This window comes from Folsomia candida, unplaced genomic scaffold (genome assembly GCF_002217175.1).
Source record: "Folsomia candida strain VU population unplaced genomic scaffold, ASM221717v1 Fcan01_Sc023, whole genome shotgun sequence".
NCBI lineage: Eukaryota > Metazoa > Arthropoda > Collembola > Entomobryomorpha > Isotomidae > Folsomia > Folsomia candida.
This window is the reverse complement of record NW_019091215.1, coordinates 2,397,567-2,410,540: the sequence shown is the minus strand read 5'-3', so window position 1 is coordinate 2,410,540 and position 12,974 is coordinate 2,397,567. Positions and strand designations below refer to the sequence as shown.

The 12,974-nt window shown below is 35.8% G+C and overlaps 1 protein-coding gene and 1 long non-coding RNA gene across 2 annotated transcripts; both read left to right on the top strand.

Annotated features, from left to right (window-relative positions):
• Positions 1-9,941: 9,941 nt before the first annotated feature.
• LOC110858998 lies at positions 9,942-10,636 on the top strand. The gene is made up of 2 exons (XR_002548801.1): positions 9,942-9,995; positions 10,139-10,636. It is a non-coding gene; the product is annotated as an uncharacterized LOC110858998 (long non-coding RNA).
• Positions 10,637-11,423: 787 nt separating this feature from the next.
• Positions 11,424-12,276, top strand: LOC110858934. The gene is made up of 2 exons (XM_022107816.2): positions 11,424-11,680; positions 11,741-12,276. The coding sequence occupies exons 1-2, from the start codon at positions 11,496-11,498 to the stop codon at positions 12,180-12,182; spliced, it is 627 nt and encodes a 208-aa protein (XP_021963508.1). The 5' UTR covers positions 11,424-11,495; the 3' UTR covers positions 12,183-12,276.
• Positions 12,277-12,974: the final 698 nt, after the last annotated feature.

Here is a 12,974-nt window from a genome sequence, read left to right as displayed (position 1 = left end):
GACTGCTGTAAGGTGCTAACCAAGCTACCTTTAACAAGTTTTAACAATTTGCTTGAGTTGATCAGTCCATATATGAATAATTCTCAAAGCCGAACAACAAGGAAAGCCCTAGGTGTTTTCTTGGTGAAGATTACTCAGAACTTGCCTTCCACTATCTTGGCGGTTCTCTTTGATATGAACTCCAGACGTACTGTTGACAATACTTGTACCACCATTAGAAAATTGTTGATGACACACTTTGTACCACGTTACCTGGGTTACAATGCAATGCCACGCGAACAATTAATTTTAGAACATAAAAGTCGACTAGCAGACTCACTATGTGGTGACAGTGCTGAACCTAGGGCCATTGTCTTAATGGACGCCACTGTTATTCCCATAGAAAAATCATCTAACTACTCCGCTGGAAGAAAATCATTTTCGCAACAAAAGATGTGTAGAGCGATCAAAATGATGGTGCTCTGTGCAGCAGACGGATACATACTTCAAGTTATTGGCCCAACTTTCGCGAATCAAAAAAATAATGACGAAGGAATTTTTGAAGCAATGACCACCGAAGGGAACGAACTGTATGATCCCGGATTTCAACCCTATTTTGAAAGGAATGACTGTGTGGTTTGGGACAGAGGTTTTAGGAAAGTAGTTACGAGAGCAGAGAGAATGGGGTTTGACGTGAAGATGCCAGCGCTAAAACCCAGAAATGTTAGACAGCTATCAGTCGAAGAGGCAAACCGTACTAGAGCCATTACTATGATTCGATGGCCCGTTGAAGGAATTTTTGGTAGGATTAAGCAGGTGTTTAAGAGATGTGATGGTCGACTTAAAAATACCCAAATACCCTCCTTTGGCAATATTTTTCGTATTTGCTGCGCACTTACCAATGCATACTTTCCTCCAATACGCAGAGAAAATGACAATGAGTTATATATTGCACAGCAAGTTATTCAACGAACCGAACGTTCCAATATATTCTTTCAGTATCTCCAAGATAACAATATGATTAACAGAAGAGTCATCTGGCGCCCATTAAATGCTGCTGCTTTGGAGACAATGCCGGAAAATGGTCCCTTAAATATTGATATAGATGAAGTGCTAACAGACTTTCCCCAACTAAACATGGACGATCTACGCGACATAACATTGGGGACATATCAGTTAAAGTTATCGCCATCATACACGGCCGAGCATGTAGAGGAAGACGGGAAATATATGATCTTTTATAACATCCAAGATCGTGGGATACTTCAAGTTAGACTCCAGTCGCGGCATAGTAATGCCAAAGAATACAAACTCTTTATACGGTACGATCCGTCCGAAGATCATGTGGAGAGCATTAAAGGGTGGTATTACGATTGTCCCTCAGGTTAGATTTCATTCCACGTCTAATTTGTCATTATGCACACATAATTTATTAACTTTAATTTATAGGAGCTAGAAATGTTGGATATTGTGCTCATATCGCATCAGTTCTGTGGTATCTTGGGTTGGCGAGGCACCAAGGAGAAATTCCAGTTCCAGCTCGTGGTGTGTTTCATTCAGTATTGGATTCTGCGAATGGGCCGGAGCAAAATTCAGATTCAGATATAAATGAGTCAGATGATGATGAAATCAGGGCAGATGCAGACACTGAATCTGAATCAGACTCAACCTAATTATTTTTTGACAAACTACACCATAAACTTATAAGGCTAAATTAATAAATATCATTTTAATTATTTGAAAATTAATATATTATCTATGCAATGAGTTTTTTGTTATGCATATTTATGCTTTCAGCTAATGCTTTATGTTTATATGCATCAAAAAAGCTATCATAATATTTTAGCACACAATTTAAATAGGAAATGGATAATTTATCTAAAGAAGAACGCCTGAAATGCTTTCGGATCCCTAAGAAAGCCACGGACAACGATGTTAGTTTATCTGCAGACAGGAGACAGAGGAAGTTGACCGACGCTACATTAGCCTCCAGGAAAGCTGAAGTGGATGCCGAAAGAACGAAGAAGGCGATACAGGAATCCAAAGATAGGGCCGCACCTATTTCAAAGAAATGAAGCTGTTCTAAAATATTGTACTTAATAAATGAAAATGCACAAGTATTTTATCTCCAGATATTCATTATAATATCTCCAAGAGACGTAAAAGTATTTTTGACATGCGTTGACAATGATTTTTGACCTTAGCAGCAGTGAGGAAAATCTAATCTACATTTTTGGAATAATATTTCGATTTTTGGCAGGTTTGATGATTTTTAGCAAAGCAAGGGTAGCACCTTCAGGCGTAATATTTTTATATGTTATAGTCACATGTCATAGGCAATTAATTAAGTAATTAATTTGGTAGTAACCGATGCCCAGAATATGATAGAAAATGCAGAAATTTAAAAAAATTGACATTTTATCACGAAAATTTTGACATTTAATTTTGCATCTCCTCTTCATTCGGTTTCCAGATGGTGGTATAATATTTTTTAGGTACCTAAGGTAAGTAGCTACATTTTTTAAATAAGGAGTTATGTCAAAATTTGAATCAGTTCAGAGATATGGCTCTTGAAACGTCCAAAAAAATGGGTGGTCGAAAATCACGGTTTTGGGCTTAGAAAAATGGTTTGTGGTAATATTTTTCAACTCTTTCATATTTATTTGCACTTCCCCCACCGTACCCCTCAAAAATAAAAAATAAAAGTCGGGGGCCCAAATCATGACCAAACTTACCATACTCCTTCTAGATATGTAAAATACAATACAACCAAATATTACTATTCTATTCAAAAAATTAAATATCAATTTTTTGAAGTCGAGTTTTTTCGGGACTTTGCATATTTCGAAATTCAAAAATGACTAAAGACTCGAATTTTCAAAATTTTTAGAAGTTGAATTTTCATATTGTAAAGGAAGTAATTTAAAGCATACAAGTTTTTGGTTTTTTGAATTCGTGCCAAAATTCAGAAAGTTATAGCGATTTGAAAATTTGAGATTTTGGCTGGAAAAATATTTGAAAATCCCGCCACGCGCTTAAAAGCGAGTATTCTCGGAAGAGCAAAAATATACGACTGCTTATTTCTGGATGTGAACAAATTAAAATTAATCCCATCAAGATTGGAGATGTTGCATTGTAAGTATGCAATTTACGTAGTGCAGAATATGTCATCCGATCTTAGTCGACAAAAATGTAACAACCAAGTTCAGTGAGCTCTACATATTTACTCGTTATTTTCAATTCAAGTGCCCATAATTATCGATCTGTTAAATGCTGAAGAGGATACGGTCGAGGTACTAAATATTTTAGCGTTTGACTTAAAAGATCACTATAATGTGCAAGGGAGAAACCGATTACTGGAGTATTACATGGATCCAACGCAATGGATTGTTTTGAGATGAGTAAGTTGTTCAAATTAATTAATGCAAAGTTTATACGAATGCGTAAGCAAGATTTTTTTCCTATATTTTTCCTATATTTTTGCTCTTCTGAACTTTGCTCTTCTGAGAGCTCACTGAGCCCACCATCTGGAAACCGAATGAAGAGGAGATGCAAAATTAAATGTCAAAATTTTCGTGATAAAATGTCAATTTTTTTAAATTTCTGCATTTTCTATCATATTCTGGGCATCGGTTACTACCAAATTAATTACTTAATTAATTGCCTATGACATGTGACTATAACATATAAAAATATTACGCCTGAAGGTGCTACCCTTGCTTTGCTAAAAATCATCAAACCTGCCAAAAATCGAAATATTATTCCAAAAATGTAGATTAGATTTTCCTCACTGCTGCTAAGGTTAAAAATCATTGTCAACGCATGTCAAAAATACTTTTACGTCTCTTGGAGATATTATAATGAATATCTGGAGATAAAATACTTGTGCATTTTCATTTATTAAGTACAATATTTTAGAACAGCTTCATTTCTTTGAAATAGGTGCGGCCCTATCTTTGGATTCCTGTATCGCCTTCTTCGTTCTGGTTGTATTTGGTTGTATTGTATATCAGCATATATTGCTGATATATTGCATATATCAGCATGTATTGCATATCAGCCCAAGACATTCGATTATCAATAGATTCGGGAACGTTTTCTGCCCGAGAAAATGGTTGTTGCAGATTAATGTGATCTGGGTACTCTTTGGCTGGAGGAAAACCGCACTGAACGGCAATGGCTTTAAACTCTGCCAAACTAGGACAATACAAAGGTCTCTTATATGCCGTAGGTGGTTGATGAGCCAATTTACGAAGATATTCTTTTTCCCAATTACTCATTGTCATTTGTCCAAAGTGTTTTTGTAGGCCACTTATAGATTCATCAATGCGCTGTATGCCAGCCACGTTTGATAGATATGAAGCTTCAGGTGATACAAATGGGTTTGAATATGAACTATGGCTTGGAACTTTGGTAGACAAATCTGGTATCTCACTTAGGATGGGATTCGTCGTTTCATTATATTGGAGTTGGTCTTCAAATTTAGTTGTCGATCGGATCTCCTGACAAGTGGAAGTTGTTGAAAGGTTGAACTGAGTATTGCCAACAATGTTGAAATTGCTGCATTCATGAGACATTAAGACCGTCCGACCGTGAGACCGAGAGAAGTCATTCCAATTTCCCAGCATTTGTTCGGGCTGATTTATTTCTACATTTACTGAGGCATGAGGATAAAAAATTGGAGTCTTTACTGGATCTGAGCAAGTGTAAGTAGTCTTAACTGGAGTTAATATTTGGTTGTATTGTATTTTACATATCTAGAATTCCAATTCTTTGCTTAAGTTTACAAGAGATAGAAAAGTGTATAAAATATTAATTTTAACATTTGCTAAACTAGGCGATTTTGTGGTGCCAGTGGCACCGCAATGGAATTCTGAATATGGGCTATTCTTGGAAAATATTCCAAAAATACCTTATTTCATGAGTTTCCTCATATATATGAAAAATTAGCTCAATTGTCATTGCTAAGTAATCCCATATTGCTAAGTATTTCGCATATTTAGTAACCTTGAATTCGCGAAGGAAATTCCCTTTTCCATGCCTGTGTCATCTGCACCTGTTAAATAAATCCTTGTACTGCATATCCCTCATTAATGTCCCTAGAAATCCCCATAGCCACTAACACTGATTAAAAGCTATGTTACAGTTTAATAGATATTTGGCTGGATGCTGTGCCTCATCGTCTAAGAATAACGTAGTCAAAATAATTGACCGACCAAGATTTCTGGGAAAGACCTATTGCCCGAGTCCAGATCTTTCCCGGACCCAGCCCCAGATGATATGCCAATCCAGATATCTGAGTAGACATAGTAGCTGATGTCCAGGTCTGGCCTGGCCGTTGCAAAGAATCTCCTATCCTTTCCTTGCCATGTTATACTAAAGCATTGAAAGGATGTGTTACAGACAGACAGACAGACAGACACACAAAGCTGGGTGAATATATGTTAATTATACTACAAAATTTACTTCAAATTATCAGTTGTCTAAAAATTATTTTTGCTTACATACATACATAAACATAAATGGAGATACGTCGCAAAATTCAATCTAAATTAACTAAATGTATTTTACGCGTAGTATATATTTCTATAATTCGTACTGCAACAATTTGCTGAGAGAAAAAGTTACAATTATTTACTTGCATAATTAATATCAGGGCTGATATACTTTATTTTCCATTGCAGTTTTCTAGATACTGTTATGCAAATACGAAATTCAAGAAATTTGATTTTTTTAAAATTTTATCTTACGGAAATTTGAAGAATTTTTCAGGTCGGGGCTGGGTGTTATGCAAGGTTGATTTAAGTTGAGGTAAATGTTATTCCAAATTATGCAAATTATCAGCATATCCAAATTATCGAACGGAATCCCCACCACATGTTCACACTTACTTGTCATAACTATGTGCCACACTAACCCCTGAAACAATTTTTTTCCTTTCCATAGCAATAAATTCCCATCCGAATTCTCGTAGACTAAATTTTTTTTAATCACATTTTTAGAAAGTTCGGACTTGCACAATTATGTCAAGAAAACTCAAATTAAGAAGAAAGTATGGGCACCCTTACTGAATGCCTAGGTATAATACATAAAGTGTAAATATTCACTTTTGCTAATAATAAAATTGTGTATATATTTCAGCAGCAAAATAAATATGTTTGCAATGCTTAATGTCTAAGACATTATGTCTTACTATAATAAGAAACGTCCCAAGTTTTGTTGAATATTACATATACTAAAGAAGAAGAAGAGAATTGCTACTTTATTTTGCATTCAAATGTTATGCAAGGGAATTTTCCAATTTGTTTTTTTTTTGTTTTCAACTAATTCCACCACATAAGCAGGGAACTTGACTTATCGTAATTATTATAACAATATTGGTGCATCAACGACGATATTATTTATCTTTAATAGTCGAGCTAGGTTGTAACTAAAACTTGAATAAAGCCAAAGACTAAATTTGATATAATTTTCTTATTTATCAGGTTTTTCTTAGGTAACGCAAATTAAACTTGTCATAATTCGCAAAAATCCTAAAAATTTCTTTTTACGAGGAGATATTCACATTTTCTAAGATTTCAAGAGTTCCCCGGGTACGATTTTCTTGAAACTTGCTAAGAAATTTGATAATGCATACTTGAACTTAATCCAACTATCAAAATACTTGCGGTCGGAAAATTAAACTTGTCATAATTTGACAGAATCCAAAAAATTCCCCTTTACAAGGAGAAATTCACATTCTCCCGAGTTCAAAAGTTCCCCGCGTACGATTTCTTTGAAACTTGCAGGGATCTTAGATTATGCATACTAGAAGATAATTCAATCATCAAACCACTTGCGGCCGGAAAATTAAACTTGTCATAATTTGACAGAATCCAAAAAATTCACTATGTTAGGCAAAAATTCACATTTTCCCAGATTTCAAGAGTTCCCCACGTACGATTTCTTTGAAACTTTCAGGGAATTATTCTCCTATGTGTCTGAACATATTTCAGTAATTAAATCATCTGCGGTCGTTGACTGGAGCGTGCTAAAATTAATAATGTAAAAAAATGGGCTGGGCTGGGCTACGATGGGCTGGGCTAACTTCCAATAGATGGTTTCCAGGTTAAAATTAAATAGTTTTGTAAAGGTTAAACCCTAATCTCAGAGTTTACTAACGCTGATCGCGTGTATGGACATAAATATTTGAGATCACGAAAAATAATCGGACACAAGTGTTATCCTGATGAGGCTGCATTTCCGTTAGAAAATGGACATTGTGTCGCAGAGTCTCCTCAACTTTTGGAAAAATCGATTGTGTCGATGAATAATTTAAAGGTTGCCTTCTCTCACTCGCTTATGTAATTTTTTGTATATTATATAAGTAGATGAACCAGTGTTTCCTCACGAACGTTTTTTTGGCTTTAATTGTCTTTTAAAGTTTCGTTATGTCGATCTTGTAAAATAATTTGGGAATTGTAGTAAAATTTTGGGTTGAATAAGGCAGAAAATTAGTACTTGTGTAAATATTTTTTTAAACTTAAGTAAATAATAATAGTAAACTTGTAATAATAAAACATTTGGTTGATACTAATATGTGGTGCGTGCCCCGAGAGAATCCCGTAGTTACTAGAAATTTATTAGGTGAATTGCCAATTATGGTAGGCTGACGGCATTGCTCACCAACCACATTAACTATCCGCACGGTTTATGTGGCTGGTGAGTAACCCTAGTGAATTGAGTTCCATATCCTATGGTGTCCAGAAATAATAGGCTGGAAGGACTAGGCTACTTTAGCATCATTTTTGGGCCACCAAGTTTTATTCCTTATTTCTGACGGGTATGATGATAAATCAATAAGGTAAAGTTGAAAAAAATTACCCGCAACCACTTTTTTCGGTCCAAAATTGAAATCCTCGAAAGACCGTTTTTTCGGGCTTCGGCGGGTCATATCTTTAAAACCGATTAAAATACAATACACTACCAAATAGGAAAAATGAAGGTACTTATCTGTGGTATCTAAAAAATATCACTTCAACTCGTGGAAACATACCAAACGAAAATTATCCAGTTAAATGTCAAAGTCCTACCGAAAAAAAGCAAGAAATTTTCATGTCGATTTTGCTTAATTTCTAGACCTTATTTTATAGCTAGGATATGTTCACGTAACATATCAAAAAATCAGTGGTGGGGTGTCTTATAGTTCTTTTTCTAAAAATCGCCGAAGTTCGTAAAATAACAATAAAAAATATTCGATCGAATATGTTTTACCGAAAAAAGTGGTTGGGGTTAATTTTTTTAAACTTTACCTTATTGATTTATCATTCTCCCATCATACACGTTAGAAATAAGGAATAAAACTGGGTGGCCCAAAAATGATGCTAAAGTAGCCTAGTCCTTTCCCATAACTACCAAGTTATTAGTTATGTATCATACATAGTTTTCGACGTGATTTGAAATAACGACTTTAGTTTTCTCATACCATGCAAATATATATTACTGGCAGTTAAGCCCATCGTAACGACGGGTCAAATATAAAATTTAAATCGACTGATGAAGATATATATATATATAGTTAGCCCAATGTTTTAACTTTCCGTAGCATTCTAGTACCCTGAAAGGCTCTAAGTGTCTGAACTCCACCTAGGGAGGTTCTATAACGTGGTTACCAGTCATATAACGTGGTTACTAATTACCAGTGATATAACGTGGTTACCAATTACCAGTCATATAACGTGGTTACCAATAATTACCAGTTATATAACGTGGCTACCAGTTACCAGTTGCATAACATGGTTACCATTTATATAACGTGGTTACCAATTACCAGTTGCATAACGTGGTTACCAGTTATATAACGTGGTTACCAATTACCAGTTATACAACGTGGTTACCAATTACCAGTTATATAACGTGGTTACTAATTACCCGTTATATAACGTGGTTACCAAATACCAGTTATACAACGTGGTTACCAGTCATATAACGTGGTTGCCAGTTATGTAACGTGGTTACCAGTTACAGAAATGACTAACTTCATAATCATCACTATAGTTGATAATCATAGTTGTACTTACATTATCATAATTGTACTTGATAGTAACTATAGTTATTATTGTGAAGTATAGTTATTATTATGCAATAAAGTTATATATATGACTATGACAGTATTATCAGCCTAGTTGCTATACTTACAAAATCATAAATACGTGGCTATGTGTTGTGATTGGCTAAGCCGAAATACCAACAGCCAATCAGAATGCAGGGATGTCACGGAAAATTTCAACGTGACGGGTTTTTTGAAATTATAATATAGATAACAGACTTTATTAGGTTGGAAATTTATTATGACTTTAGGGAATTTAGTGATTTCAATAAATTCATTTAAATAATTTGTCAAGTTACAACTCATTTATATGTTTTGAATTGCTTTGTAATGGTTAAGCAATTTGTTTTGCGTATGTACGTAATTACGTATTTACGATGGCTCCCTGGATACTGGGGAATATTAATCTAAATTGGTATGTATTCCGTAATCCATATCGCTTGATTAACTTATCAAGTAATAAAACAGAGTTGTGTTAATTTCGCAGAAAACAACCTGGATAAAAACTATATTTTGTCCTAATGATTGTGAATACGTGCAGTATCTATCTATCCACAATAACGTTGTTGGGTAATAATTTCCGATAAAGTGGATTAACTAAATGCGCCAGACACGGGATATCTTTATGACTTGAAATTAATTTAATAAACCCCTCTTGACTAAATATATAACGCATAGAAAGGTGAATTGCGCAACGATCCCGATATTAAACGTTACCGACCAAGCCAAAGTCCTCAGTCTGCTAGGAGGACAAGCCTAGTCAAAATGTCACTGAAATTCGTATCCTTCACCCTCTGTCTCTCTTTTTCTCTTGGATTTATCCAGGAGATCACGTTCTACACGGAACTAGCGCTGGCGGAAATGGGAGCCGGCGATCTCGGCAACACCAGTTCTTCTTGACATGTGAAATCGCTTGCTACAAGGGATTGTAAGATGGCTTATAATAAGTATGATTAATATTTGTATTTGAATTAGTTGTAAATTTAATGCCAAGTATAAAGTAGAAACCGTAAATAACTGGATGTAGGTGTGTAATTTGCTATCCATTACAAATTGCGCTGGTATTTTCAGCTGGCAAGGATTCACTGGGACAAATTACACTGTTGGTTGGGCCCTCAACTATCTTTCCAGCGATGGCAATTTGCGTTGCGTTAACACTACGCTTAATCCCACAATGTCGTTGCGATATACAGGACCAGCGGACGTAACGACGCCTTCCATTTCAATCTACAGCGGTAATCCTGACACCAGTACGGGTGGCGTGGAACGAACTTTTACCAGTTTAGCGGCGACCAATTTTGGGTTTGTCCCGAAATGGATGGTCCTCACGGGAGGGTCAAGCTGGACTGGGTTTGCCAACGAAGATTTTTCGGGGAACTCGACCTGCTTCACGGGGTCTGGGCTAATGCACCAAGTCATTTTAAACCAAATAGAGAGAAGGTCGGTAATCAAGGGATGCGATGCCAAATATAGGAGTGTTTACTATGAGGCGGAATAATTGTTGGGAATATCATTCATGAATTTAATGAAATTAATATTTCTAATGTATCTAATAAAAAATGTATATTCGAAATAAAAATAGTTTATGGTAAATTGCAGATGAAAGTTTATTAAGCAATTGCCTGTCAAAATTATCGTCAAAAATGTTATATGACGTGGTGTCTTAGACCACGCTAAACTGTAACCAGTGCTGTCTCAGTACGGCATTAGAAAACGAAAGATGTTTAGGCGACACCACTATGAAATTAATAAGTCTACAGGATTACCTCACACATAATTGTATGTGAGGTAATCCTGCACAAACATTGCGTATTATGATGCCATTATAAATAATTAGTAAAATAAAAAATTGAGTAGATTTGTTTGTATAAATAAAAAATAGGATAGAATTAAATACATCCCACCAATACAAATAAGGTCACCCCTGGAACAAAACTAGTCAAGAAATATGAGTGGGTAGTAAAGGAAAATATTAAGTGGCAACAGCACGTCACATTGTGACGAGACTTGATTTATGGGTCGTAGAATTAAATGGGTGTATTTATGTATTTTGTACTTAATTTCAATTCGTCATTCAGCACGCGATGAGGCGGTGCGTATTTGTTTTGTCTGCGTAAATTTGAGAAGATTAGGAAATTCCTGGAATCTATTTATTTGTTCGCCCTGATCTAAATACTTTTCCTATGTTTAGTTGCAAATTGTAGTGATGATATCATCCTGGACACAAATTTTTGGATTAAATAGATAACAAGTAACGTAGATATTTATTTAATCCATAAATAGTTTATCCTGTTATACCAATAAATGGAATGAGATCTGCGTAATAAGTCGAGTATAAAACGTGCTCGGTTTTGTCCAGAGTCATCAGTACATTATTCAGATAAGCCTAGATAACAAGGATTTTATAAACTACCCAATTTTTATCGAAATGTTGCTAAAATTCGTATCCTTCGCTCTCTGCCTCTCTTTTTCCCTCGGTTTTGTCCAGGAAATCATGTTATACACGGAACCCGACGCTGGAGGGAGTGGGCTGATATTCCGCACGAAAGAGCCGGATCTCACGCAACACCAGTTTATTTTGAGGGATGTAAAATCCTTTTGCTCGAGAGGATAGTAAGGATTGTGTACCCAATTTTGTTATTCAGAGTATAAAATTGTGATGATTTTTCCCAGTTGGCGAGGGTTTTCTGGGGTAAATTACTCCATTGCGTGGTCATTCAACCACCATTCTAGGGATGGGGAACTGCACTGTGAAAATGCCGAACTTCCTGCCACGATGTCATTGCGGTATTCAGGACCAGCGGACGCATCCACGCCTTCCGTCTCAATCTACAGTGGAACTCTGGGGACCATTACGGGTAACGTGGAACGAACTTTTACCAGCATATCCGAGACCAATTTTGGATTTGTACCGACATGGATGGTCATCACGGGGGGGTCAAGTTGGACTGGGTTTGCCAACGAGGACTTTACCGGAAACTCGACCTGCTTCACAAGTTCGTATCTATTGTGGGGTTTCGATTTAAGGAATATAGAGGTAAGGTCGATCGTTAAGGGGTGCGATGCAAGGTATGGGAGTGCTTATTACGATGAGGATGCATCGATGGGATTGTAATTTGGTGAGGATAGAAATGGAAAAATTAGTTTAAATTATGAAATTACTATTGTAATAAATATATTTGAAAGAAGAAAGGTTTATTGTAAATTTATCCAGCGTGATGTTTACATATTATCGATATTATAATTCAAAAAACCCAGATAAGCTCCATGTTATAACATCCGTAACATTCCGACATTCTGTTTGCCTGCTGGGATTGTATGCATACCTGTTCAAAAAAAATTTATTCATTCATTTCGAAATTCGTTTTCAACGGTTTTTAGCAACTCTATTGAGAGAAAGTCAGGTAGATTAAAATTAAATGAGTTGTTTTGAGTCGTTCAACTCAAAATGGGGATAGGTGATGGCATACCTATTCAAAAAAATTTGATTCATTGAAAATTCATTCATTTCAAACTTCAATTTAAATGAATCACTCGAAATTCATTCATATTGATGAATTATTCATTCATTCTCACTTCGCTCTATGTATTAAGCATCCACGCAGTCCGTCTCTATCTACAGTGGAACTCTGGGGACCATTACGGGTAACGTGGAACGAACTTTTACCAGCTTGTCCGAGACCAATTTTGGATTTGTACCGACATGGATGGTCATCACGGGAGGGTCAAGTTGGACTGGGTTTGCCAACGAGGACTTTACGGAAACTCGACCTGCTTCACAAGTTCGTATCTATTGTGGGGTTTCGATTTGAGGAATATAGAGGTAAGGTCGATCGTTAAAGGATGCAACGCCAAATATGGGAGTGTTTATTACAATGAGGATGCATTGATGGGATTGTAATTTGGT